General features: G+C 40.7%; 1 protein-coding gene across 2 annotated transcripts in view; it reads right to left on the minus strand.

Annotated features, from left to right (window-relative positions):
• The window catches only part of mms19 (MMS19 homolog, cytosolic iron-sulfur assembly component), a 71,388-nt gene that overhangs the window by 39,546 nt on the left and 9,113 nt on the right, over window positions 1-22,729 (minus strand). The window contains exons 3-14 of one of the 2 annotated variants that reach the window (XM_072239004.1): window positions 21,417-21,465; window positions 19,812-19,912; window positions 18,256-18,341; window positions 13,785-13,859; window positions 13,343-13,412; window positions 11,019-11,147; window positions 9,462-9,523; window positions 8,826-8,912; window positions 7,413-7,487; window positions 5,810-5,887; window positions 4,568-4,706; window positions 4,309-4,463 (exon numbers count right to left, since the gene is read on the minus strand). In XM_072239004.1, coding sequence (XP_072095105.1) covers window positions 4,309-4,463; window positions 4,568-4,706; window positions 5,810-5,887; window positions 7,413-7,487; window positions 8,826-8,912; window positions 9,462-9,523; window positions 11,019-11,147; window positions 13,343-13,412; window positions 13,785-13,859; window positions 18,256-18,341; window positions 19,812-19,912; window positions 21,417-21,465 — 1,106 coding nt within the window. The remainder of the gene's footprint in view (window positions 1-4,308; window positions 4,464-4,567; window positions 4,707-5,809; window positions 5,888-7,412; window positions 7,488-8,825; window positions 8,913-9,461; window positions 9,524-11,018; window positions 11,148-13,342; window positions 13,413-13,784; window positions 13,860-18,255; window positions 18,342-19,811; window positions 19,913-21,416; window positions 21,466-22,729) is intronic. The other variant, XM_072239005.1, reaches the window with a different exon arrangement.

Genomic DNA, 22,729 nt, shown 5'->3' on the forward strand with positions numbered 1-22,729 from the left:
ACTGAACGCGAGATCCTTGAAATCAAATAGGAGTAATTTCTACTGCTATACATCAAAGGAGTTACAGGCAAAGAAAAAAAAAGGGCAGCTGAGTACCATACTTATAAAATACTCATACTCTTAGAATGAGATGCACAATCTTAATTTAAAATATAACCAATAACTTGGTTCCAACAGCCATCCATAGTAATAAATCTCACAGATTCACTACTCTCTGGCCAAAGAAATATCTACTCATCTCTATTCTAAAGGGACATCCTGTTCTGAGGCTGCACCCTCTCGTCCTAGACTCTTCCACTATTGGAAACATCCTCTCCGCATCCACTCTATCCTAGGCGTTTCAATATTCAGTTGGTTTCAATGAGACCCCTCTCATTTTTCAAAATTTCAGCGAGTGCAGGATCAGAGCCATCAGGTGTTCCTATAGAATAGAACTGGGCCTTTCAGATCATACAGACTGTGCCAAACCATTTAAGCTGCCTCGTCCCATTGATCTGTGCCCAGACCATAACCCTGTACACCTCTCCCATCTAGCCACCTATCCAAACCTCTTAAACATTGAAATCAAAATGGCAGCCACCACTTGCGCTGACGGCTCGCTCCACACTCTCACCACCCTGAGTGAAGAAGTTTCTCCTCATGTGTCTCTTGCTGGTTCTTTCACCTGTTTTCATCAGATTCCATCTCCCTGATTGTTATTCTTATCTTCAATTGTTTATTGGCACATGATCTGCTGTGTGACTATGTTTCCAAAGTAAAAACAAGCTGCTGCAGGAACTTAGTGGGTCCAACAGCATTAAGGTGTAGAGTACAGCTACACAAGTACAATAGATGCAAAACTAAGTTGAGAAATGGCAGATAGAGTTCAACCCAGATAAGTGTCAGGTGGTTCATTTTGGTAGGTCAAACATGATAGCAGAATATAGCATTAATGGTAAAACTCTTGGCAGTGTGGACGATCAGAGGGATCTTGGGGTCCAAGTCAGGAGGGGGAAGGGGAAGAGTCAGGTACTAGAGAGTACCTCTGTGGCTGTACCCCTTGACAATAAATACTCCTGCTTGAGTACTGTTGGGGGGGCGGGGGGGGGGGGCGGCGGAGAGCAACAGTGGCTGTGCCTCTGGCACAGAGTCTGGCCCTGTGGCTCAGAAGGTTAGGGAAAGGAAGAGAAAGGCAGCACTGATAGGGGACTTGATAGTTAGGAGGTCAGACAGGCGATTCTGTGGACGCAGGAAAGAAACTCGGATGGTAGTTTGCCTCCCAGGTGCCAGGGTCCGGAATGTTTCAGGTTGCGTCCACAATATCCTGCAGTGGGAGGGAGAACAGCCAGAGGTCGTGGTACATATTGGTACCAATGACATAGGTAGGAAAAGGGAAGAGGTCCTGAAAACAGACTATAGGGAGTTAGGAAGGAAGTTGAGAAGCAGGACCGCACAGGTAGTAATCTCGGGATTACTGCCTGTGCCACATAACAGTGAATAGAACGAGGTGGAGGATAAATGCATGGCTGAGGGATTGGAGCAGGGGGGCAGGGATTCAGATTTCTGGATCACTGGGACCTCTTTTAGGGCAGGTGTGACCTGTACAAAAAGGACAGGTTGCACTTGAATCCCAGGGGGACCAATATCCTGGCAGGAAGGCTTGCTAAGGCTACTGGGGAGAGTTTAAACTAGAATTGTTGGGGGGTGGGAACCGAACTGAAGAGATGGAGGAAGAGGTGGTTGGCTCACAAATAGAGAAAGCTTGGAGACAGTGTGTGAGGGAGGATAGGCAGGTGATAGAGAAGGGACGTGCTCAGACCGACAGCTTGAAATGTGTCTATTTTAACGCAAGGAGTATTGTGAACAAAGCAGATGAGCTTCGAGCGTGGATCAGTACTTGGAGCTATGATGTGGTGGCCATTACAGAGACTTGGATGGCTCAGGGGCAGGAATAGTTACTTCAAGTGCTGGGTTTTAGATGTTTCAGAAAGGACAGGGAGGAAGGTAAAAGAGGTGGGGGCATGGTACTTTTGATCAGGGATAGTGTCACAGCTGCAGAAAAGGTGGACGTCATGGAGGGATTGTCTATGGAGTCTCTGTGGGTGGAAGTTAGGAATAGGAAAGGAGCAATAACTTTACTGGGTGTTTTTTTATAGGCCGCCCAATAGTAACAGGGATATCAAGGAGCAGATAGGGAAACAGATCATGGAAAGGTGTAATAATAACAGGGTTGTCGTGATGGGAGATCTTAATTTCCCAAAAATCTATTGGCATCTCCCTACAGCAAAGTCTTTAGATGGGGTGGAGTTTGTTAGGTGTGTTCAGGAAGGTTTCTTGACACAATATGTAGACAAGCCTACAAGAAGAGAGACTGTACTTGATTTGGTATTGGGAAATGAACCTGGTCAGGTGTCAGATCTCTCAGCGGGAGAGCATTTTGGAGATGGTGATCATAATTCTATCTCCTTTACAATAGCATTGGAGAGAGATAGGAAAAGACAAGTTAGAAAAGCATTTCATTGGAGTAAGGGGAATTATGAGGCTATCAGGCAGGAAATTGGAAGCATAAATTGGGAACAGATGTTCTCAGGGAAAAGTACGGAAGAAATGTGGCAACTGGTCAGGGGATATTTGTGTGGAGTTCTGCAAAGGTACGTTCCAATGAGACAGGGAAGTTATGCTAGGGCACAGGAACTGTGGTGTACAAAGGCTGTAATATATCTAGTCAAGAAGAAAAGAAAAGCTTACAAAAGGTTCAGAAAGCTAGGTAATGTTAGAGGTCTAGAAGATTATAAAGCTAACAGGAAGGAGCTTAAGAAGGAAATTAGGAAAGCCAGAAGGGGCCACGAGAAGGCCTTGGCAGGTAGGATTAAGGAAAACCACAAGGCATTCTACAAGTAAGTGAAGAGCAAGAGGATAAGACATGAAAGAATAGGACCTATCAAGTGTGACAGTGGGAAAGTGTGTATGGAACCAGAGGAAATAGCAGAGGTACTTAATGAATACTTTACTTCAGTATTCACTATGGAAAAGGGTGACTGTAGTGCTGACTTACAGTGGACTGAAAAGCTTGAGCATGTAGATATTAAGAAAGAAGATGTGCTGGAGCATTTGGAAAGCATCAAGTTGGATAAGTCGCTGGGACCGGATGAGATGTACCCCAGCCTACTGTGGGAGGCAAGGGAGGAGATTGCTGAGTCTCTGGCGATGATCTTTGCATCATCAATGGGAAATGGAGAGGATCCAGAGGATTGGAGGGTTGCAGATGTTGTTCCCTTATTCAAGAAAGGGAGTAGAGATAGCCCAGGAAATTATAGACCAACGAGTCTTACTTCAGTGGTTGGTAAGCTGATGGAGAAGATCTTGAGAGGCAGGATTTATGAACATTTGGAGAGGTATAATATGATTAGGAATAGTCAGCATGGCTTTGTCAAGGGCAGGTCGTGCCTTACAAGCCTGATTGAATTTTTTGAGAATGTGACTAAACACATTGAAGAAGGAAGAGCAGTAGATGTAACGTATATGGATTTCAGCAAGGCATTTGATAAGGTACCCCATGGAAGGCTTATTGAGAAAATAAGGAGGCATGGGATCCAAGGGGACATTGCTTTGTGGATCCAGAATTGGCTTGCTCATAGAAGGCAAAGAGTGCTTGCAGATGGGTCATATTCTGCATGGAGGTCGGTGACCAGAGGTGTGCCTCAGGGATCTGTTCTGGGACCCTTACTCTTCGTAATTTTTATAAGTCACCTGGATGAGGAAGTGGAGGGATGGCTTAGTAAGTTTGCTGATGACACAAAGGTTGGAGGTGTTCTGGATAGTGTGGAGGGCTGTCAGAGGTTACAGCAAGATATTGATAGAATGCAAAACTGGGCTGAGAAGTGGCAGATGGAGTTCAACCCAAATAAGTGTGAGGTGGTTCATTTTGGTAGGTCAAATATGATGGCAGAATATAGTGTTAATGGTAAGACTCTTGGCAGTGTGGAGGATCAGAGGGATCTTGGGGTCCGAGTCCATAGGATGCTCAAAGCAGCTGCGCAGGTTGACTCTGTGGTTAAGAAGGCGTACGGTGCATTGGCCTTCATCAATCGTGGGATTGAGTTTAAGAGCCGAGAGGTAATGTTGCAGCTATATAGGACCCTGGTCAGACCCACTTGAGGTACTGTGCTCAGTTCTGGTCGCCTCACTAGACGAAGGATGTGGAAACCATAGTAATTATCCTCATTACAATATGTTAACTGGTCAGAAAGAGAAACTTCATGTAATCGAACTATTTCTTCCTTGAAAACAAACTCCAGCATTTTGTCAATACAATTCTTCTCCCTTTACCTGTTTATGCTTGTTGAATTGTTCCAGTAACAGAGGAAAAATGCAGCTGGTAATCTTGTACCATGCTCTGTAGGAAGCACTCGCAGCTGATTGAAGAAGTTTGGCACTCGGCCACACAAGTTTCATATCTGGTTCACACAGGTGATGCTCACAGTCTGAGAGAAGATGGAAAAGAGACAGTTTTCAAGATAGTACTTTGCTATAGAGCATCAATCAACAAATGAGAAGGATTGCTCCAGTCGTGGGATCTTGTGCACACCTTGTAAAACGTTGCCAAGGAAAGTATCCAGGCTATCTTCTGCATCCGAATCAATAACCGACTTGGAAAGAGCAGTCGCAATTGCTTGAAGAGCAGCAAGGCCTTCGGTCTCAATTTTCTCAACTGCTGTCTGAAAGACCTAAGTAGAATTAAAACAAGATTTGCCACATTGTGTGAAGCCCACGAGTCCACCAGCAAAGAAATGCACAACATACACTAGCACGTGAACCAGTTCTATGGCATTGGCAGCATGGAACTGAGGCTGCAATAGGAAACCCTGCCAGTTTGAGTTCTTTCCATCAAAGGAAATTGCTCTCCCTAACTATTATCCAGAAAATTACTTCAGGACAGTCTCAACCCATTAACAAGCAAGGTCAGCTCTGAAGATAATATATCCCATAAAACAGCAAGTTTTTACTGACTGGTTAGTTCAGTCACTGGACCATCAGTACAGAAGTGTATTGATGTAAGGCTTTACTGTGCCAACGATCAAAGTTCAATTCCATCTACTGTCCGTTAGGAGTTGGCACGTTCTCCCCAAGACCATGTGGGCTTCCTCCGAGTGCTCTCATTTCCTCCCACATTCCAAAGATGTACAAGTTAGGGTCACTAAGCCGTGGACATGCTTTGATGACACTTGTGAGCTTCCCCCAGCACATCCTTGAACTATGTTGATCACTGATGCAAAACGACATATTTCACTGTACATTTTGAAGTACAACTGACAAATAAAACCATTCTTTAATCTTATCTTTAAAGTCCCTATCTCTGCTTTGTGCATCACATGAACCTTTCAGAACTCTCTTTACCCAACACTATCATCCGCACTTTCTCTCCCTTTTATTTCATGCATGATCATAATTCCCTTGAAGGGATTTAAATTTGTGGCATTCGAGCAACAAGTTAAAAAATCTAGACACTCAAATTTCTCCTCAGATTTCAGATGGATTTATTAATTAGTATCTGATATTAATAACTAGTTTTTGTTTCAATTAGAAATATATTCACTGCATCTAATTTCTGTTTTTTAAGTACCTTCACAATTCAAATGCCTAGGTAGGAAGCTCAACTTAGAATCAAAATACATATACACCTACACATCCCTACCTCAGCCTCTTGGCCACTGTGCTTTAGTCTAAGGAGAGAAGTCCCTGATTAATATGCAAGGACACTATCAACTTTGTGAACTGGCACCTTATCAGGCCACAAGTAAATGCTGCATGCTATTCTTCTTTTCCTTACCTCTCTCCGTATGGAATGCCAAAGAGCTGGCAGGAATTCTTTTAGGTCCTTGTTCCTATAATCCTTGCAGCATGCTGTCTACAAAGGAGAGAACACAAGACGAAGAGTTGCTCTGAGGTCATACTAGGGAACCATTCAACAGGTTTCTAACAGAGGGATGGAAGCTGTCCTTGACCTGGTGATAAGTGTTTTCTAGGCTTTGTATCTTCTGCCTGATTGAAGGAGGGAGAAATGAGAACATCTGGAGTGGGTGGGGTGTTTGATTACACTGACTGCTTTACTGAGGCTGTGAGAAGTGTAGAAAGAATCCGAGGAGGGAAAATTGGTTTCAATGCTACACTGAGCATCACATACTTTTTGAACAGATACTCAGGATGCTAAGGTCAGAAGTTTATTGATCATTTTTTTGGTGCTCCGGTTGTGGTGACCTTCATCTACATCACATAATGAAAGACCTGAAATGTTGACCCAACAACAATGAGGGAACAGCCATTACAAGAATCATATACAAGGCTTTCAAACAGTAGTCCAATAAACTTATTGCCATTTCTTCCAGCTGGCTTGCGAGGCACTGGCAAAGAACTCTTGCTGAGTTACGGCAGTGCAACCAGAAATTGCTGTGCACAAAAGATTAGACTGGGGAAACACAGGAATGAGAAAGTTCCTTATTTTGTCATGATGTTTCCTTCCAGCATTCTTTATTCATTCCACCACTTCCCCCATTATATACCACACTGAAGTGCTTTCACTTTAAACCTCCATGGAATAACATACTCTAGAACAGCAATAATCTTCCCCAGCCACCAAGTCTCCTTGTCTACCATTTTAATAAAGGAGTCATCTATCGATAAGGGAATACATGTGCAACTGGAGAGATGAGGCATGGAACCAAAACTGAAAAGGTAGACATTACGTCAAAGTTATGGATTCAAAACCCCGCCCTAACAAACAATTTGGTAACCACCAGAGACAGAGGTCCTAACTCCAGTGGAATCATTACATCAGCAGTTGCTTCTCTAGTGGTGGCTCACAATCCAGGGTGTCTGGGTCTCACTTGCTTTCAGATGTGCCTTGATTATATACAGGTCCCTTTATAGGGACAGAAGAGATTGCAGATGCTGGGGTCTGGAGCAAAAATAAACAAGTTACTAGAAGAACTCAGCGAGTCAAGCAACATCTGTGCAGGGAAATAGATAGTCAACTCCTCGAGTTGCGACCCTTCTTTTAGACTGGACACTGTTACTGTTTTTTCATTGGGTTATTTTCAATCTATTCCTTTAAAACAATAACCATCTATCCATGACTCAGTTCGCTATGGCCATGTTCTTATGTTTTCCTTTGCTCACTTCCCATTCGGAATGAAAAGCTCTTTTAAAACAACATGAAGCGTATTCAAAATGCGTGGCCAGAATTTTTAGTGGAACTACAGGCATCCACAGGTAGGTTCAAATGAAGCAGCAGGTATCCTGATCTACTCATTTAGAACAGTGGTTTAAAAGGGATAAAGCTCAGTTAGTGATGAGATGTCACAGCCCTGAATACTGGATGTGTAACACCACAGAGATCCACTTGCACAATGTCAGTAACTGAGCTTCTTACGTACCAGGGTCTGAAGGGAGTCCACCTTTGAGCTCTGAACATCTGAATCAAGCTTCTCCACTAGAAGTGGCAATAGGAACTGTGTGCAAGAAACAAAAACAAGTTGTCAGAAAATACACATGTAGAAAGGTATAACATTAATATAAATACATTCACAAGAATTTCCTACTTCAGAGAGTTGTGGAGAGTGTTGATGAATATATTCAAAGCAGAAATTGAGAATTTTTGGACAATAGCAGAATTAAAGTGAATTGAGGCCAGGATCACAAAGGCCATTACCTTATAAATAGGGATTTGTTTTAAAACTTATTCACGCACAAGAAATACACATTGTTGGGATTGACAACGACTCCTGTCCATTCCCTAATTACCAGAGAACTAAGTAGAGAGTTTACAGTTGGTAGGTTTGGAGTCATATTTAGGCCAGGTTAGTATAGATTTTCTGCTCTGAAGGATGTCAATAAACTTGATAATTATTATGACAGTATGACAATTTCATGGTTATCATTTCAATACTAATTTCAGATTTTAAATTTCCCCAGTGGTCATGAGGAAATTTGCAATCCAGTTTTTAGATCAATGATCCAGAACCCTGGCTGCTAATTTGGTAAATTAATCACTGGATTATTGCTTTCTGTCACAGAGAAAGATTGCTCTGATTATAGCGCAGGGCCTTATCCATTTAACTGGTACTGACTATGCTAAAATACAATTAGTGAATTAAAACAAATAACTTACATAGTCAAGGTTCTTCAACTGCTCATCTAGGTAATTTTTATTTTTAAAAAATACACAGTGAGTGTTTCAGCCTTCAACATCCTTTGAGCGGCACGGTAGCATAGCAGCCAGCACAATGCTCTACAGTGTCAGTGACCAGGGTTCAATTCCCACCACTGTCTGTAAGGAGTTTGTATGCTCTCCCCATGACCGTGTGGGTTTCCTCCTGCTGCTCTGGTTTCCTCATTTCCTCCCACAATCCAAACGGGTTCGTAAGTTGGAAGCAGGACAGTACTTGTGGGCTGCCACAGCACAACATGTGTCAACGTTGGTCACTGACATAAACAACACATTGAATGATGAACAAACTCTTCTTGGGCTTCCAGCCAGGTATAGGTATCGATTACAACCAATGTTTTGACGACAAACTCTGCCATGAAGATCAACTTCAAAAAGGTCTTTTATAGATAATTGATAAGAACACCTACAGCGGGTAGTGAAAGACCTTAGGAGTAGTACTATTGTGTAATTATAAAAGGGCTAGCACAGGCACATTGGCCAGAAAATCCTTCTACGCTGTACAACACCAGTAAAAGGTAAAGCCATAGAAGTAGTTGAGGAGTTTAGATGCTGGTTACCAATGTTTACATCTCCTTAGAAGAGATGCATCAGAGCAAAGGAAAGAGAATTCTGAAATTACCTCTGCAAACCGAGGCGTAGCGGTAAGAACAGACCTCAGGCTCAGCACTAGGTCATCATGAGATATTCCATGTGGGTCATTTGGAGGCTGCAAACAAGAGAAAAGCAAAGTGATCCTTTCTTCCAGCTGGTTCCTTGAGATAACACGCAGCAGAGATCATCTCACTTCAATAATTTATTCACAATGCCATCCCCTCCCACCCACCAACACCACCCTTTCAAATCATTTTTCCTCTTTGCAACATGGTGCTAAGATCTGGAGTGTTCTATAGGCCTCTTGTTTTTGCCTTTAAGGCTAAAAGTCCCCACTTTTGTCCTCCCCTTTCCCCAAGATTTGATAACTGACCTTCTACATACATATCATGCTCAAAAATGTTGAAACATCATGCAAAATTGAGAAACTCATTCCAAAACAAGCATTCAGTTGCCAGATTCTTCACTACACCTTGACTATTGACATGAAAAAGTTCTCTCTCTTGACTTATCACATTCATAAACATTCCTATTTGATGATTAGGTTCTATTCCACCAGAAATCTACTGGCTTTTACTGACAACTATTTTCTACATAACAAACTAATATAATGTGTGATTCCCGCAAACTCCATTCAAATTGAATCGATAGTATTACAACTTACAGGTGTAAAATCAACTGGAAAATAGCATGAAGTGACTTCAAAGAGCTCCTCCACAAAGATTCCTGAAAATAGGAAGATAATAACTAAATGTCTTTTTATTTTCAGATGCTACTTGCAAGGACTGATGTACTGTACTTCCCCATGTCTCCTTGCTAAGGTGCTAGTGAACCATGCAGCCTTACTCTTCCTTGGTGGCAGAGGTTGCAGGCTTGCGAGGTAATACCATATTTGCAATGCATTCTATAAATAACACACACTAAAGTCAAATGGCTATACAGAGACAAATACAATATCCAGCAGTTCAATAAATATTATGTATTCATAATATAATTCTGTGTAATATGCACCGGATGGATTATCCAAGACAGAATTAATACACAAACATTCTGAAGCAAGGTCTTCAACCTGAAACTGGACTAAAACTCTGACCACTTTCCACAGTAGCAGGTTGACCTGTTGAGTATTTCGTGCATTTTAGGTTCCTGTGCAGATTTCCAGCATCTGCAGTTTTGGTATAGATTTTCATAGATTAGCCAAGAAATTTGAAACCACATACCTTCACCCCCACATTGCCGAGAATAGCAACATTTACTGGGGCAGTGTTTCCTGTCACTTTTGTGACTATGTTTTGAAAATCCTTCAGGGTTTCAAAATGTATTTGGGTGTCTTGAGCTCATGAAAGATGTATATAATGCAACATTTTTTTTGAAGAAAACATGAAGGAAGCTCAAATGGCCACCCTTCTTGCTTAGGCTCAGCTGGCAGAAGACTATTTAAAAACATTAGATGCATCTGAGTGGTTACCATGTATTTAGTAAAAAGCCACATTTTAAATAGGTCATCTTGATTATCAGCCAAGTACAAGAGTCCTCGTTGATCTTTTCTATGACACTGCTTTTTCAAGATACAAAAACAAACCAATTCCAACAACATCCAACTGCAACATATGCACAGCTCAGTTATGCACCATGGTGCATGCCTACCAATCCAGATCTACCCAGAAAACAGGACAGCGTTAAACTGAGCGAGAGAGATAAGGGGAGGGAATCAAAACAGAAGCTACACCCACTCAAGCTCTTAAACAGCAGCTCCAATAGCCTGTCTGACACTGAACCAACCCAACACTAAAATGATTGCAGGTACCACGTTTCCAGTATAGAGTAATGGTCAGCACATGTACTTACGTCCACTTAACCTGTTAAAATAGCTTTACATTCTCACTGAGATTTCAAAACAATCTTTTTCACGACAGGGTCCATCTCCACAGACTCATTTGAAGCTACATAGTAGATCATCACCCTATTATACAAACTTAATTGGCTGTACATATAGCCAAATGCAAAAATTCTAAACTAGAGCTGTGACTCAGAACACCTGCCTATGAATTCCAGTAGGATGACAGTTGTAGTATTAGCAGTAGCAATAATAATAGCAGCAAGTGATAGGAATAGTACAAGTAGTAGCAGTAATAGTAGTAGTGTAAATCTGAAATGATTTTATTTTAAGTTGCACACATGAATTGCATTGAAGATGTGACTTATCCCTACATATACATACCAAGGTCATAATCTTTAACAATAAGGTCTCTGGAGATCTGAAAGGCCAATAGCAAATTCCTCGGGTCCTTCTCTCCATCCATCGCTTGAATAAAGCCATACGTAAAGTCCGCTCCTAATCCTTTCAGCTCTAAGTCAAGAATAACAAATAGTGTCACACTGTGCAAAAATCCATAAGAAATACAAATTCCAGCTCACTAATGAACCCTGAAGGAACACAAACGTGATGGTTTAAAAAAAAAAGTAGCTGAGTGGAAATCACTGTCTTTGCAGGGAAAAATGCTAACAGAAATCAAATCTTAAATGGTAACCACTGTACCTGTGGGAATCTAGAGTCTGGGACTGGGGCCAAGAACAACTTTTCCCCAGAACCCATTAAGAAACCAGTTGGAGGCACTCCCATATAGGAACACACAAACACAAAAAGCTGGATGAACTCAGCAGATTCGGCAGCATCTGCGGAGGGAAATGACAGTTGATGTTTTGGGATGAGACCTCTGTTCCTTCGAACCTGTGTAGGCACACGGCTATACAGATACTGAAATGCTCCTGCACACTTAGCCTTTGTTGCCACGCCGCTGAAATTTTCTCAATATGTAAGCATCGAAAATGCCGTACAGTTTTGAGGCCATGTGAAAATTTCCTGCTCAGAGCAATGGTCGAACTGCACTGCCATAAAAAAATTAAGAGGGAACTTTGGTGGAGACTCTTGATCTGGACAGAGTCCAGAAACATCAAGTTTGACTCCATAGATGATGTCTGACCTGAATTTTGTGTATTGTGCATACACCTATATCTACACTCCTATACAGATCTGAGATTTTCACCATTAAGAGTTAGGCAGCAAAACTCCGATAGTCCACTATTTAACTATCCTAAACTCTGGATTGTTGGACACCTGCCTCACCAGTGTCCTGGTCCAGCACACCACCTTCACTCACCAGCTATGGAGCATATTACATTTTGTAAATGAGAAAAGGAGGTTAGAAAGTGGATAAAACTAATGTAAAGCCAACCTGGGAAAATTATAGCAAATGTATTTTAATATCACGAAATGTTCGATCTGACCAAGACAAAAATCAGAATATTTTCTTACTGGCACAAAACCAGGAATTGCACAAGATCAGAACAAATTTAGGTGCCCACACAGACATTGTTGCAGAAGTAGAAAAGGGGAAAAGTTACAGTTTATTTGCATTTAGAGTTATCTGTGTATAGAACTGGTCAAACCACATCTCAGGTGGTAGTTTCTGTTTTTGGCCCAAAGAAAATGTACCTTTCATTAGGTCTTAAGTGTTGATACATTCTAGACTCACTAGAATGACATCAGGGTTTATTCCATGATAAAGTGATCTAAACAAGCTTATTTTTTCATGAAGGCATAAATACAGAGAAACTAAGCATAGTGAGAAAAATCCAGTAAAAAGGGACAGATTCTTTGAATAAGATCCAGGCTTTTGAGGAATGAAATCTTATAACAATTGTTATGCAATGAAACTTGTTCCCTAAAAGCTCTGGACGATATGGGAACCTGACATTTTAAAAATGGAGACTGAAATTCTTTCTGAAAGATAAGATTATCAAGAAAATTTGAATAAAAAGGATGAGGTACAAATGAGTGACAACACTGGCTCCAGGTCTTTTGAAAGACAAACCAGGTAAAATTATACTGACAAAAACTCAAGTCGAATTGGGAAGTGGGTAGAGACATGGGATGTAGAGTTGATTTTACTTAGATAATTTACGTGGCTGTCTTCCTCATACATATGCAAAACAATGTACAATCACACACTTTTCGATATGAACACAAGGAGAGTGCAGATGTCTAATAGTCCCTTGAGTTTGCTCCGTCACTCCATCATGGTAGATCTTTTGTACCGAAAAAACATTGGAAGAACCCTTTGGGCCAGACAGCACCTGTGGAGGGAAATGGGCAGTCGATGTTCTGGGTCAAGACCCTTCATGTGTTGATCTGAAATGTCCTCGAATGACGAAGGGGGAAGTGAATGTTTAGAAATGGTCCCCAGTATGTTAATCAATCATGGAATTGCGGGAGAATGTTGTGAATGTGGGGAGAATAAAATAGGACTAGTATATAATTGGCGCCAATGGGTACTTGATGGTCAATGTGGACACTGTGAGCAGAATGGTCTCCATCCATGCTGAAGGACTATGATTCCATGACTTTTGATGCTGCCTGATCTGCAGAGTTTCTCCAGAAGATTGTATGTTCCTTCAGATTCTAGCCCCTGCAGTCTCTTGTGAATCCATAATGATTTTCCTTTAAAGAAAAGGTCAAAAGAGATGACAATGAAATACATTTACCTTGTTCTCTGGTGGCCATGAAATTGGTGATTATGCTGTATACTGAATGCCTTTCAGACTGCAGTAGAGACTAAGAATGGAAAGAAAAGCATGTGTTAAAAAAGACGCTCATGGCCAATGTCTCTGTGCTGTACTTGGAATTGAGTGCAGGTTCTGATATCCATAACAAAGACCATAAATACCTCAAACAAATCACTTCCCATCATTTAAGTACCTACAATGGTCCTGTAGACAGAACGTATCGAACAGAATCATTCTGGTTCTGATATTATCTGATGTTTGGAGAGAAGCTGCATGCTAAAACACTAATAAAAAATACTATTAAATGTTATATTTAAGGCATAGAATGTTTGAGTCTAACAGAGGTTCTGAAGAAGGGCTTGACCTAGAATATTAATCTCATCAGCAGTAGTTATATTTTGCAGGACTTTCTGACACTCACCTGAACATGCAGTTCCTGAAACAGTGCTTTCAAAACTGCCACGGCCAACCCTTCCGGCAAAACAGAACTCAAGCTCTGAGGATGGACACAAGACAAAATAATTCAAGGCGCCAAGTCTAGACAGAAGACAGCCAAACCTACATAACCCTCCTTTGATCTAAATGATGTAGCTGGTGTTTATCCAGCATAAGTACGCCTTGTGCCAAAATTTGAAAAAATTGGCTAGCATCAACTAATTGAAGACATACAGTAGCATATGAAACAAAGTATTTCTATAATTACAAATTTATATTCAGAAGATGGAATAAATACAGAATTAAAAAGTAATAATGCTCATGAACTATCAAATTAATGTAAAATGCAATATGTTTCACTCCAGCCCATAAGATGGAAGATCCACTGTTCCTATTAAATATATAGATTTTTTTTTAAAGATTAGCTTTATTAGTCATATATGTGTTACAAACAAGAAAAAAAATCTGCAGATGCTGTTAATCCAAGCAACAAACACAAAATGCTGGAGGAACTCAGCAGGCCAGGCAGCATCTAGGGAAAAAGAGTAAACAGTTGATGTTTTGGGCCGAGACGTCGACTGTTTACTCTTTTCCAATGAAATGCGTTATTTGTGTCAACAACCAACACAGTCCGAGAATGTACTTGAGTAGCCCTCAAGTATCACCACGCTTGTGGCACTAACATAGCATGCCCGCAACTTACTAACCCCAGCCCATATGTCTTTAGAATGTGGGAAATAACTGGAGTACCAGAAGGAAACCCCCACAGTTACGAGTGAACATACAAACTTCTTATGGGATTCGAATCCTGATCAGTAATCCTGGTGCTGTAACAGTGTTACGTAAACTGCTACACTACCATACCATCAAGCTATTTGATCGGATCTTAAGTATCCTTTGAATTAGGTTTACACATCGCTAGAATGGTTAACTAATAATTGTCCCATCAACAATGCTCATATTCCCCCAATAAATTGTGGGGTTGTGGGACCATGGTGGTATCTTACATACATTACATGATGCTAACTAATCTCAGCAATGACAAAGGACATGGAAATGGAGAAAAAAGGTGAGTTGATTGCTAATTCCCAAGCTGGATGGGGGAAAAAAATAATCTCAGCTAGAAATTCTGCTTCTTATTGATAGAAAAGTGACCCACGGCCAATGTGTGGATAGCTGAAGAGAAAGAATATTGACATTATTCTTCAGGGTCTTCTGCTGGCCAAAGCACTTCTGTTGAGTCAGAGCACTGGAAAGTGTGGGAAATTAATCTACAAGGCTGTTCATATAAATAGGCAAACATAGGTAATTGTTGCTACCTATAAAATAAAATCAAAGGGCATTAGCAGTGGTGAATTTTAAACATCAAGTCAATGAGTGGCATTTTATGAGCCATTTAGTGAACATCAGCTTGTATCTAACACAATGATCACAAAGGCATTAAGTTACACAATTTATACATCGTTCATTGTGACTCAGCAAGAGCTGCCATTGCAAACAATGAATATTTATCGACTGCTAACACAATTCGGTTTTGTTGTTTCTGTACACAAATGAAAACATTTTAATAAGTGGGAAGGGAAGAACCAGTGAAACAACATCAATTTCTTTCCATGCTAACTTGTTCTGTAAATACTCTTAACTTCCTCATATGAACTTGTTCTCAACTTTTGACCCATTCATCCAAGTTTCAATTTTGCCCTGATGAAGGGTCGTGGCTTGAAATGCTAAATGCTTATTCCCATCCGTAGATGCTGCCTGACCTACTGAGTTCCTGAGCTTGTGTGATATCAATTTCTTTTGTAGTCTTCTCATCTTTAATTAAGTTATCTTTCTTTTTCAATCTTTTTATTAAGTTTCAAGATTAATAATAATAAACATAACAATAATAGTAATGATACATAGAGATCACTTAAGCTGGTTCATAGGGCTTATATGTCCAAGGATAAGTTAGCTCGTTTTTATTGCCACATAAATCCTGTTTGTGATAGATGTAATTCTGAGGTAGCTTCCTTGACACATATGTTCTGGTCTTGTCCTCTTCTAGAAAAATATTGGAAAGATATTTTTGATATTATTTCAGTAGATCTGTGTATTGATCTTCAACCTCATCCTATTACTGCAATTTTTGGACTACCAGTGATAGACTCTAGTCGTTTATCCTTGTCAGCTTGTCGTCTAATTGTATTTGTTACATTAATAGCCAGAAGTTAAGTTATCTTTAAATATCTGATTTCTTTTAATGCAAATGGACCATCTTAACCTTTCCTCGGTTTATCTTCGCTACACAATGAACTCCAGACAACAGAAACAAAGGAACAATTTTTTAAAAACTGTACAGCTGTACTAAGGACAGTACTTTATGCCTTTATTCTAATCCATTTTAGCCATTTACCCACAATTTATTGCTTCACCTTTTTTATAGTTGCTCAGTTAAGAACAGTGGAGATGCCAGGAAGGATAGTGGGATCCTCTTGTGGGATGAGTTGTCAGACCTCCAGTGTCCCTGACAACTTCACCTGCTAGAAATGCATCCAGCTGCAGTTTCCAACGCTCCACATTAAGGAGTTGGAGCTAGAAATGGAACTGGGTGAACTCCAGATCATTCAGGATAGGACATATAGAGAGGTAATTACACCCAAGGTGGTCACAGAAAACTGGGTGACAGCCAGGAAGGGGAAAGGGGTTAAACAGCCAGTGCAGAGCACCCCTGTGGTCATCCACCTCAACAACAGGTATACCATTTTGGATACTGTTGGTGCAGGGGGGATGATCTAGCAAAGTAAAGTCACTGCATTCAGGTCTCTGGCACTGAGTCTGGCTCTGTGACCTCAGAAGGGAAAGGGGGAGAAATGGTGACGGGGATTCATTAGTTAGGGGAACAGAAAGGAGGTCCTGTGGACGAGAACGAGATTCCCAGATAGTGTGTTGCTTCCCGAGTGCCAGGGTCTGGGATGGCTTGGATCGAGTCCTCACCATTCTTAAATGGGAGGGTAAAAAGCCAGATGTTGTGGTCCATTTAGGCACCAATGACAAAGGTAGGAAGGGTGATGAAGTTCTACAAAGTGAGTTCAGGGAGTTAGGTGCCAAGTTAAAAGTACAGGACTTCCAGGGTTATGATCTCAGGACTGCTACCCATGCAAAGTGCTGGTGAGGCCAGAAATAGGAATATCATACTGTTTAACACATGGCTAAGGAGTTGGTATAGGAGGGAGTGCATAAGATTTTTGGATTCATTGGGCTCTCTTCCAGGGAAGGTGAGACCAGTACAGAAGAGATGATTTGCACTGAACTGGAAGGGACTAATATCCTAGTGGGAAGGTTTGCTAGTGCTACACAGGGGAGTTTAAACAAGAGTTGCAGGAAGTTGGGAACCAGAGTGCCAAAGCGGATAGTGGAGAGGTTGTGGAGATAAATGCAGGAATCAAAAGGTTGAGCACAGCGCAACTAATGTCCTAAGTTGTGCATATTTCAATGCAAAAGGTATCATAGGAAAGACAGATGAGCTCAGGGCATGGATCAACAATTGGAATTATGATATTGTAGCCATTAGTGAGACTTATTGCAGGAGGGCAGAACAGGCAGCTCAATATTCCAGGGTTCTGTTGTTCTAAACGCAGGAGGGATTAAAGGAGGAGGACAGGTGTTACTAGGCAAAGAAAATGTTAATGGTAGTGCTCGGTCAGAACGGATTAAAGAATTCATCCAGTGAGGTGTTATGAGTGGAACTGAGTAACAAGTAAGATATAACCATGGTTGGGTTGAGTTGTTCTCCAGTCTTGGCAATTTACTTGCAAATGTTTCGTCGCCATGCGAGGAGACAGCATCAGTGTGCTGTTGACTGTGAGGTATTTGTCTGAATGCTTGGCCTTTAGATACTTTTCAAATTTGCCACACAGTCAATCAGCGATGAGATTTCCTCCCCACTTCAATCTCTTATTTTTCTTCATATCCATTAACACATTTACTTGGCAACTAATTCTCTGTACATTACCTACTGATGCAGGTATGTTCTCAGAATCCTGTGTTTAAAGTGTCATCCTCCATCTTCTTACCCCCTCCCCTTCCATTCAAATTCAATTTGCAGTTAGGTTTTTGACAAGAAGCACACTGAAAAGCCCAAGAAGATTTTTAGAAACAGTGAAGGTTTCATCTAGAGATCATGGGTTTGACCACCAAGCAGTAGCAGGGCACATTTAATACTTGTTCCACTTTGTTTTGTTAGCTACAGAAATCTCACCATGGCATTAGACTTCTCACAATCGTGCACCAGGGACATTTGAAATTGCGCTTAAGAGGCTGGTTGAAGCAAGGGAACAAATCTCATTCTGGCTTGAGCTGAATGCGATCTGGGAAGTCTATTTAAAATAACTAGCAGAGAAAAATTGGAAAAGAATGCAAGGCAGTAATGACCTTCACTCAACTGAACACAAGAAGCAAATGAAAGATATTCTTACCAGGGCCTTCAATCCTTGTAATACATAAGGTGTAATAAGGTGATGATCCTTCAATCGATCGATATAAAAGATAACAAGTACCTCCACTGAAACAGAAGTAAAGTTAAAGTCATAATTTTAGCTTTACGTTTGTTTTGGACATGTGGATAAAGCTGGCAGGACTGCAATTCCCCATTTTTAGCAATTCTAAAGAGCATGTCTGAGTGGTATTCACTACCAATGGGTACTATGAATCAATCTTCATATGGCCACTGGAATAATGCATAGAGGCTACAGAACTGGACTACTGTATTTTTTATTTAGAGATACAATACAGTAATAGACATTGCCATTCCAATGAGCCTGCTCTGCCCAATTACACCCATGTCACCAATTAACCTGCTAACCCGTACAATACATCTTTGGAATGTTGGAGGAAAGTAGAACATCTAGAGGAAACCCATGTGGCCATGGGGAGAATGTACAAGTTCTTTATAGACAGGGACAGAACTGAACCCATGTCGCTGGCGCTGCGGTAGGGTTAAGCTAACCACTATGGTAACAGGGATAATCTCCCACCGCCGATTAAATGCTCTCAAAGGTGTGCGCCTCAAGTAGCCTCTGTCAACCATGTTCAGCTTCTGGCCTTCCCGTGTGGCTTAGGTACTAAGCCTGATGAAACCATTTCTACTAACAAGAGAAGGGGCAAAGGTGGGATACTGGTGCCTTAAAACCGATCGCTTCAGGCAGGTGGGGGCTCATTAGCCATCATTGGAAGCTCATCTGGAAGAAGGAAAATCCTGATCTCTGATCTCAAATCTCTGCTGCCTTGCGGCTATACCCACTCTTGGGGACAGCTTAGGGAGTAAGCTCAGAGGGAAAAATCTGGAGCTGGTGTCCCTAAGGCACTCCTACTTTGAATTCAACACTGACTGGCAACTCCTGAGAGGCTGCTGATGTCAAATGGTATCAGTCTCTGCTGCTCCTTTGGACTCATCAGAGCTGCATGGAGGGGGGTGTCTGCTACATGGACAACCGCTTGCTCTCCATACAGTACTGCTGCGGCTTATGTATTTAGACAGCCAGGACACAATATCCATGGTCAACCCTGACCAACAGAGGCCTCAGCGAAGCTACCATGCCACCCTAGACTACTTTGGGTTACTTCATTTTAGAAGATTTGCAGTCAGTTTCTCAGGTAAGTATATGCAAAATTACTTTGTTTTCACATGGTGAGAATATAGTTTTCAACTTCCTAAGTGCTAACGAAGTTCCTCGACAACTAGCTAAATAACAAAGTGGCTAATAAATAAATAACAATGTAACCAGAAAACTTTAGATAGAGCCACAAGATACAAAAGTAAGAACAGTGTTAATCATAACTTTTAGCTAGTAAGGCTAGGCAAAGAAAGGTGAGAATACAACTTCATTCTAGGGCTTGGGCATGTCATTGAATGAGTAGGGCACAAGAAAGATAATGTTTGGCCTACGTTGCCCATGCTAGCCAGAGTTGTATATTAGATTTTAAAATATTTAATTTAGCATTTTCCCAACCTCTAAGGGAAACAGCCTCTTACCTTCTTTTTGGCTGAGGGAAGAATATGACTGCAGCAGAACCTGAGACAGCAGGTGCACCCCTCGGCCTCTTGTCCGTGGCTCAGAATTTGTTAAACTTGTTCTACCGATTTAAGGTACAAGAATACAATTAGAATGCACCTAGCTCACATACTAGTCCACTTAGATAACAACATACAATAACCACTAACAGAAGTATACAGAATAATACAAGTCTACAAAATACCCCAGGTTTATGTCACTTCCCTTCCCTTCTTAAAGAAGGATACTGTTTCTAAAATATTTCCAAAGGAAAAAACCTCATTTCATGCAAATGGTAACACGAACCTACATAATAATAGCAAAAGCACACTATTTGCACAGTTTCTGTTGCACATTATCTGTCAAATCATTGTTTTGTGTATTTTTCCTTTGCTCTACTGTTAATGTCTGGAAGAAAATTAATCTCAGGGTAGTATATGGTGACATGTACATGAATACTTGGATAATAATTTTACTTTGAACTTTAGCTATCAAACTGCATTTTGAATTCAATCAATGAATGAACCTCTGTGGTTTTGTGAACTCATCGTGCTCTAAGTGCAGAAACATTCCCCGATTCCAGTTTCAAATGGACTCCGATAAAGTATGTAATTAAACGGTAAGCTAATCAAGGTATTAAAAACGTTAAGGGATTTGACCCAGTGGACACAATTTCTGGGAGAATCAAGAACAATTCAATTATATCCTTTAAGATTAGAGCTGGGTTATATAGGAGTGAAATCACTAAATCTGAAACTTGCTTATCAAAATACTGCAAGTTCTGAGCAATCGATTTTTTCAAGACTGACAGATTTTTTCCTAGATACAAGTATCAGCTGACCTGCAATAAGAACTAATAAATTGAGGCATAGATCAGCCATGACCATGCTGAATTGAAGAACAGTCAGAAGAATAAATTGCCTACTCTTGTTCCTCTGCACACATTTAACCATATACTTGTACATCTCTAAGACAACATTGATTGAATGGGTTTTTTTTTGCTCAGAGCAAGTGGAAATTCAACGCTTAAGTAATAATAACATCAACATTTGATTCATTAATAAACAAAATCGATTAAATGTAACACACACAAAATGCTGGAGGAACTCAGCAGATCAGGTGGCATCTATGGAAAGGAGTAAAAAGAGTCAACATTTCAAGCCAAGACCCTTCATCAGGACTAATCAATTCTTATAAAGGGGTCTCAGCCTGAAATGTCGACTCGTTTTCCCTCTTCACAGATGCTGCCTGACATGCTGAGTTTCTCCTGCATTTTGTGTGTGTTACTCTGGATTTCCAGCATCTACAGAATCTCTTGTGTTTATGATCAACTACATGCAGTACAGAATTATGCAATGTTTTTTTCTAAATATGAAACACGATGACTTTTGTCCACATTTCTATGAAAGGTCAATGATCTGAAATATTAACTGTGCCCTCTGTCCAAAGATGCTGTCCAATCTGCTGACTCTCTGTAACATTCTGTTCTTCATTTCAGTGTAAGTGGGGATTGCAATCCGAATACAACTCCACTGTTCCCAAACGATGAAAAGATTAAGAGACTGAAAAATGAATGTTAGTATTACCCTAATGCTTCTACAATTTCCAGTGTAGTGCACTTTCCATCGATGACACCTGAAAAGAAAAACAAACAGTTAATATTCTGCAGTATGTGCCTGCATCCCAATTTTTCAACAATATTACAGCCATGAATTAATTTTATTATATCCTCTTGCAGAATACCTTTGATTTTAATATAAAATGTCAAGCAGGCTGGAAATGTGCTTACCATGCTCAGGCAAATCAATTAATACTTTCAGAATCAGGTTTATGATCATTGACATAGGCTGTGGAATTTCTTGTTTTGTGACAGCAGTACAGCACAACATAAAATTACACTAAGTTAAAACAACAAATAAATACTGGATTTAAAAACGATTACTGAGGTAGTCCATGGAATATTCAGAAATGAGATGGTGGAGGCGAAGATGCTGTTCTTAAAACATCGAGTGTGGGTCTTCAGGCTCCTGTAAGTCCTCCCTGGTGATAGTAAGAAAAGAGGGTATATCCCAGATGGCGAGGGTGTTTTGTGATGGATACCACATTCTTAAGGCACTGCCTTTTGAAGATATCCTCATTCTGGGGAGGATTATGCCCGTAACCAAACTGGTCAAACCTAAAACCCTCTGAGCATCTTGTAATCCTGTTTATTGGAGCCTCCATACCAGGTGTGATGCAAAAAGTCAGCATGCTCTCCACCTTACAGCTGTAGCAATTTTCTTCGGTGACATACCAAATCTCAAATTCCAAATGAACAGCCATTGGTGTTCCTTCTTTATGATTGTATCAATGCATAGGTCCTCTAAGATGTTGATGCCCAGGAACTTGAAGCTGCTCACTCTTTCTACAACTGACACCTCAGTGAGGACTGCGGTGTGTTCTCCCACTTTCCTCTTCAGTAAGTTCACAATCGATTTTACTGACACCACTCAATCAGCTGATCTATCACACTCTTCTCTTCCTTATTGTCACCCGCTGGGATTCTGCCAACAGTGGTATCATTGATGAATTTAGAGATGGTGTTTGAGCTCTGCCTAGCCATATGGTCATATATGTAAAGAGAGTTTCTTTCCAAGGATCAATGGACTTTCTATTTATTTCTATTACCTCCCAGTTTTGAAATTCCAAGAAAATATAAAATTAAAAATATTTCACAGTTCATTCACATTGACTGTTCTCAAATCATAATTGACATCCATGGCCGATCTGAGCCTAGAACATAACTAAGTAAAGAATCAAGCACTCTTAAAAGCTATTATAGTATTGCAGATTGTGCAACGGGCAGTGCAAAACAGCAGCCAAGGCCAGCAACACAGCATTACAGGAAACTGTTTACAAA

Source organism: Mobula birostris, chromosome 21 (assembly GCF_030028105.1).
Source record: "Mobula birostris isolate sMobBir1 chromosome 21, sMobBir1.hap1, whole genome shotgun sequence".
NCBI lineage: Eukaryota > Metazoa > Chordata > Chondrichthyes > Myliobatiformes > Myliobatidae > Mobula > Mobula birostris.